The 6858-nt window shown below is 57.1% G+C and overlaps 1 protein-coding gene across 3 annotated transcripts in view; it reads right to left on the bottom strand.

Moving 5' to 3' along the window:
- Positions 1-6858, bottom strand: part of mia2 (MIA SH3 domain ER export factor 2) — an 18297-nt gene that overhangs the window by 10942 nt on the left and 497 nt on the right. For all 3 annotated transcript variants that reach the window (XM_025058903.1, XM_025058906.1, XM_025058899.1), the window contains exons 2-4: positions 6160-6293; positions 5953-6039; positions 5272-5521 (exon numbers count right to left, since the gene is read on the bottom strand). In XM_025058903.1, the coding sequence (XP_024914671.1) occupies positions 5272-5521; positions 5953-6039; positions 6160-6293 (471 nt within the window). The remainder of the gene's footprint in view (positions 1-5271; positions 5522-5952; positions 6040-6159; positions 6294-6858) is intronic.

Here is a 6858-nt window from a genome sequence, read left to right as displayed (position 1 = left end):
GGTCGGGGGGTGAGGGGGAGGGTCCTCCCATCAGGTGAGGATGATAACTAAACGTATCAGGTCTAAAATATCCAGGGTCTCCATGTCCTGCCCTGTGATTGGTTCAAGTCTCCAGTGATGTCACAGTTTTAGCTGTGAAGCTGTCGACCAATCAGTGATCAGCAGGTTGACGTCAGGATGTTATTGATCAGCTGATCAGGTGTACTTCAGGTGGGCGTACCTTCCAGATGTCCCGTCCAATCAGAACTATCTGTACGTCTCTCCTCCTCTCCGTCTTCTGTCTCCTGGGTGTCGTCTCCAGGGCCCCCCCCCCGGCCCAGTCCGACCTCCTCTGAGCAGAGGTCAACTGAGGGACCGTCTGACTCCCCTGCTTTAGACCACACACATCTGGGGTTAAAGAAATTCAAGACACAAAGATGTGAAAATCAACTCCTTGGATTTTACCTTGACAGTTTGGGTCTGGGTCTGGGACTGAGACTGGGACTGGGTCTGGGACTGAGACTGGGACTGGGTCTGGGACTGGGACTGGGTCTGGGTCTGGGGCTGCGTCTGTGTCTGGGACTCGGACTGGGTCTGAAACTGGGTCTGGGACTGGGTCTGGGACTGGGTCTGGGTCTGGGACTGAGACTGGGTCTGGGACTGGGACTGGGTCTGGGTCTGGGTCTGCGTCTGTGTCTGGGACTCGGACTGGGGCTGAAACTGGGTCTGGGACTGGGTCTGGGACTGGGACTGAGACTGGGTCTGGGACTGAGACTGAGACTGGGTCTGAGACTGGGACTGAGACTGGGTCTGGGACTGGGTCTGGGACTGGGACTGGGTCTGGGTCTGGGGCTGCGTCTGGGTCTGGGACTGGGACTGGGTCTGGGTCTGGGTCTGGGTCTGGGTCTGGGTCTGGGTCTGGGTCTGGGTCTGGGTCTGGGACTGGGACTGAGACTGGGACTGGGACTGGGACTGGGTCTGGGTCGGGGGCTGCGTCTGTGTCTGGGACTCGGACTGGGTCTGAAACTGGGTCTGGGACTGGGTCTGGGACTGGGACTGGGTCTGGGTCTGGGGCTGCGTCTGGGTCTGGGACTGGGACTGGGTCTGGGTCTGGGACTGAGACTGGGTCTGAGACTGGGACTGGGACTGAGACTGAGACTGAGACTGGGTCTGGGAGTGAGACTGAGACTGAGACTGGGTCTGGGACTGGGTCTGGGTCTGGGACTGAGACTGGGTCTGAGACTGAGACTGGGACTGAGACTGGGACTGGGTCTGGGACTGAGACTGAGACTGAGACTGAGACTGAGACTGAGACTGAGACTGAGACTGGGTCTGAGACTGGGACTGAGACTGGGACTGGGTCTGGGACTGAGACTGAGACTGGGTCTGAGACTGGGACTGAGACTGGGACTGAGACTGGGTCTGGGACTGAGACTGAGTCTGAGACTGGGTCTGGGACTGAGACTGGGACTGAGACTGGGACTGGGTCTGGGACTGGGTCTGGGACTGAGTCTGGGACTGGGTCTGGGACTGAGACTGGGTCTGAGACTGGGACTGGGACTGGGACTGGGTCTGAGACTGGGACTGGGACTGAGACTGGGTCTGGGACTGGGTCTGGGACTGGGACTGGGTCTGGGTCTGGGTCTGCGTCTGTGTCTGGGACTCGGACTGGGTCTGAAACTGGGTCTGGGACTGGGTCTGGGACTGAGACTGAGACTGGGTCTGGGACTGGGACTGGGTCTGGGTCTGGGGCTGCGTCTGGGTCTGGGACTGGGACTGGGTCTGGGACTGAGACTGGGTCTGAGACTGGGACTGAGACTGGGACTGGGACTGGGTCTGGGTCTGGGTCTGGGACTGGGACTGGGACTGGGACTGGGACTGGGTCTGAGACTGGGACTGGGACTGGGACTGGGTCTGGGACTGGGACTGGGTCTGGGTCTGGGGCTGCGTCTGGGTCTGGGACTGGGACTGGGTCTGGGTCTGGGGCTGCGTCTGTGTCTGGGACTCGGACTGGGGCTGAAACTGGGTCTGGGACTGGGTCTGGGACTGAGTCTGGGACTGGGTCTGGGACTGAGACTGGGACTGGGTCTGGGACTGAGACTGAGACTGAGACTGGGTCTGGGAGTGAGACTGAGACTGAGACTGGGTCTGGGACTGGGTCTGGGACTGGGACTGGGTCTGGGACTGAGACTGAGACTGAGACTGGGTCTGGGAGTGAGACTGAGACTGAGACTGGGTCTGGGAGTGAGACTGAGACTGAGACTGGGTCTGGGACTGGGTCTGAGACTGAGACTGGGTCTGGGACTGGGTCTGGTACTAGGACTGGGACTGGGACTGGGACTGGGTCTGAGACTGGGACTGGGACTGGGTCTGGGTCTGGGGCTGCGTCTGTGTCTGGGACTCGGACTGGGTCTGAAACTGGGTCTGGGACTGGGTCTGGGACTGGGACTGGGTCTGGGACTGAGACTGGGTCTGGGACTGGGTCTGGGACTGAGTCTGGGACTGGGTCTGGGACTGGGACTGGGACTGGGACTGAGACGGTGTCTGGGTCTGGGTCTGTGACTGGGTCTGAAACTGGGACTGGGACGTGGACTGGGACTGAGACTGGGTCTGAGACTGGGACTGAGACTGGGACTGTGACTGGGACTGGGACTGGGACTGGGTCTGAGACTGGGACTGAGACTGAGACTGGGTCTGAGACTGGGTCTGGGTCTGGGACTGAGACTGGGTCTGGGTCTGGGTCTGGGACTGAGACTGGGACTGGGTCTGGGTCTGGGACTGAGACTGGGACTGGGTCTGGGACTGGGACTGGGTCTGGGTCGGGGGCTGCGTCTGTGTCTGGGACTCGGACTGGGTCTGAAACTGGGTCTGGGACTGGGTCTGGGACTGAGACTGGGTCTGGGACTGGGTCTGGGTCTGGGTCTGCGTCTGTGTCTGGGACTCGGACTGGGGCTGAAACTGGGTCTGGGACTGGGTCTGGGACTGAGACTGGGTCTGGGTCTGGGACTGAGACTGGGTCTGGGACTGGGTCTGGGTCTGGGTCTGAGACTGGGACTGGGACTGGGACTGAGACTGGGTCTGGGACTGGGTCTGGGTCTGGGTCTGCGTCTGTGTCTGGGACTCGGACTGGGGCTGAAACTGGGTCTGGGACTGGGTCTGGGACTGGGACTGAGACTGGGTCTGGGACTGGGTCTGGGTCTGGGTCTGGGTCTGGGACTGGGACTGGGTCTGGGTCTGAGACTGGGACTGGGACTGGGACTGAGACTGGGACTGGGACTGAGACGGTGTCTGGGTCTGGGTCTGTGACTGGGTCTGAAACTGGGACTGGGACGTGGACTGGGACTGAGACTGGGTCTGAGACTGGGACTGGGACTGGGTCTGGGTCTGGGTCTGGGACTGAGACTGGGTCTGGGTCTGGGTCTGGGTCTGGGACTGGGACTGGGTCTGGGTCTGGGACTCGGTCTGGGTCTGGGTCTGGGTCTGGGACTGAGTCTGGGACTGAGTCTGGGACTGAGTCTGGGACTGGGTCTGGGACTGGGTCTGGGTCTGTGTCTGGGTCTGAGACTGGGACTGGGACTGGGACTGGGACTGGGACTGAGACTGGGACTGGGTCTGGGACTGGGACTGGGTCTGGGCCTCGGTCTGGGACTGGGCCTGGGTCTGGGTCTGGGTCTGGGACTGAGTCTGGGACTGGGTCTGGGACTGAGACTGAGACTGGGTCTGAGACTGGGACTGAGACTGGGACTGGGTCTGGGACTGGGACTGGGTCTGGGTCTGGGACTCGGTCTGGGTCTGGGTCTGGGTCTGAGACTGGGACTGAGACGGTGTCTGGGACTGGGACTGGGTCTGAGACTGGGACTGAGACTGGGACTGAGACTGGGTCTGGGACTGAGACTGGGACTGAGACTGGGACTGGGTCTGGGACTGGGACTGGGTCTGAGACTGGGACTGAGACGGTGTCTGGGACTGGGACTGGGTCTGGGTCTGAGACTGGGACTGGGACTAGGACTGGGTCTGAAATTGGAGGGACTGGGTCTGGGACTGGGTCTGGGACTGGGTCTGGGACTGGGTCTGGGACTGGGTCTGGGACTGAGTCTGGGACTGGGTCTGAAACTGGGACTGGGTCTGGGACTGGGTCTGGGACTGAGTCTGGGACTGGGTCTGAAACTGGGACTGGGTCTGGGACTGGGTCTGGGACTGAGTCTGGGACTGGGTCTGAAACTGGGACTGGGTCTGGGACTGGGTCCCCACCTTCATCTCCTTTATCTCCAGGTTCTGGTTCAGGAGTCAAACCTTCTTGGTTTTCAGGACTTCCAGTCTGTTCCTGGTTCTGACCAGAATAATCTGGACTTCTGTGGGTGAAGTCCACTGACACGGACTCCTGTGGACCGGTCTGTGGAGGTTCCTCCTCTCCATCACAGACCTCACCCGGTTGTTTCTCAGCGTTAGCAACAGACCTGCTGACGACTCCCCCCTCATCCTCACCCGTTCTGGTGCTGCTCTGTAAAGTACTGGTTCCATCCTGGTCCGGCCCACCTACAGATGGTCCTGGAGAACTCAGCCCAGGTCCTACAGTACCAGGGGTGCTCACCATGGGTTCTTGGTTCAAATCCTCGTCTGTGTCTGGTTCAACATCTGACCTGTCGTCTGAAGAGTCCTTGGACCCACCGTCACCTGGGACGGGATGTGAACCATCGGTATCAGACAGTGATAGTGGACCAGTTCTTGTGCTGGACTCAGTTTGGGGAACTGGTTCCTCCTCCTCCTGGTCCAGCACTTCCTGCTCGTCCACTCCTTTTGTGAAACTTAAAATATTTCCAACTCCAAACCAGGAATCAGATCCAGAACCTTCTTTCTTCTCCTCCTTTCCTCCATCTTCTCCTGACACCGGGTGAGATGTTCCTAGTCCCAGTCTGGTTGATAGTCCACTGCTCAGCCACTGCAGCGTTGACGTCTCTGTCTCTTCTTCTCCGTCCGACTGGACCTCCTCCAGGTCCAACCACATCCTCCTGCTGTTGAAGGTCACCTCCTGGTTTCCCTCCTTCGTCCTCATTTTCACATCGTGCTCGTCTTCTGAAGAGTCCATGTTTGCACCAGCTCCGTGGAACCATGTGGTCAATGTGGAGGTGAAGGAGGAGACACCACGGTCTTCTTCTTCACCTCCTCCTCCTCCATCAGTCACAGACGGAGCTGATGCGTCTGTCTTCTCCTCAGCCTCACTTTCTTCTTCTGCTCCTGGACTGAACCACGCTGTCAAAGGAGAACCGATCCACCAAGAAGAGGAAGACCCACCTGGTTCCTCCTCCTGCTCCTCCTCCTCAGGGCCGACGTTTGTTTCCGTTTGAGTTCCGTCGACTTTTTCCGTCATGTGGTTGATTTGCTGAGAAGGTGACGGTGAAAGACCGGCGTTTGTGTCTGAGACGGGTCGGTCGGGATCAGATTCCTGAGTTTGGATTTCCTGATCCTGACTTCTGTCATCAGGGTCCAGATCACTGAAGTCCAGGGGGGAACCGAACTCATCCAGACAGAAGAAATCCGACGTCTAAACAACAGAAATACAACAGTGATTAAATATCACCAAAGACACGGACCAGGAGGTCCCATAACATCAGACCATGTGATCAGACCATGTGATCAGACCATATCAGCATATAATGAAAACCAATCACACAGTGTCTGGGTTTGGTCCACAGGAGGGGACTTACACCTAGTTTTGGGTTTAAGTCCCCTCATCGGTTGATGTCGGAAGAAGAAGAAGAAGAAGAAGAAGAAAAAGAAGAAGAAGAAGAAGAAGAAGAAGAAGAAAAAGAAGAAGAAGAAGAAGAAGAAGAAGAAAAAGAAGAAGAAGAAGAAGAAGAAGAAGAAAAAGAAGAAGAAGAAGAAGAAGAAGAAGACGAAGAAGAAGAAGAAGAAGAAAAGACAGCAGAGGTAGGTGATTGGTCAAACCCTGGTGAATGTAACCGTTTCCTTCACCTGAGTTTGGAGAACTCTCTCCGTCACGGCATAAACCTGCTCCTCCTGCACGGCGTCTTTGGGGAAGTAACCAAACTGTTTGTCCATCTGAAAAACAGAAAAGTAACACCGACCAGGAAGTCAGGAATCACAGGTCAACAGCAGATTAGGATCACATGACCAGGGGGTTGTGGGGTTGAAGCCCAGACAGGGACCAAACCAACATACAGTTCCTGCCCAGAGGTCGTCCCTTCGTCCGGTCAGTTTGTGGTAAACAGAGATGGTGTCTCCGGTTCTGAAAGTCAGGAAGCGACAGTCTTGGCCCTGGTGATCCCTGACCGCCTGTACCCTGCTCATCAGACCTACAGTTAGACAGAGGAACAGTCACAGAGGAACAGTCTTTGAGGAACAGTCACAGCGGAACAGTCACAGAGGACCAGTCACTGAGGAAGAGTCAGAAGAACAGTCTCTGAGGAACAGTCACAGAGGAACAGTCACAGAGGAACAGTCTCTGAGGAACAGTCACTGAGGAACAGTCAGAGAAGAACAGTCACAGAGGAACAGTCACAGAAGAACAGTCTCTGAGGTACAGTCACAGAGGAACAGTCACAGAGGAACAGTCACTGAGGAACAGACACTGAGGAACAGTCACAGAGGAACAGTCACTGAGGAACAGTCTCTGAGGAACAGTCACAGAGGAACAGTCACTGAGGAACAGTCTCTGAGGAACAGTCACTGAGGAACAGTCAGAGAACAACAGTCACAGAGGAACAGTCACAGAGGAACAGTCACTGAGGAAGAGTCAGAAGAACAGTCTCTGAGGAACAGTCACAGAAGAACAGTCTCTGAGGAACAGTCACTGAGGAACAGTCAGAGAACAACAGTCACAGAGGAACAGTCACAGAGGAACAGTCACTGAGGAAGAGT

The sequence above is a fragment of the Cynoglossus semilaevis genome, chromosome 1 (genome assembly GCF_000523025.1).
Source record: "Cynoglossus semilaevis isolate Cse_v1.0 chromosome 1, Cse_v1.0, whole genome shotgun sequence".
NCBI classification, from domain to species: Eukaryota; Metazoa; Chordata; class Actinopteri; order Pleuronectiformes; family Cynoglossidae; genus Cynoglossus; species Cynoglossus semilaevis.
The sequence above is the reverse complement of the archived record's forward strand: the minus strand, read 5'-3'. Positions and strand labels throughout refer to the sequence as shown.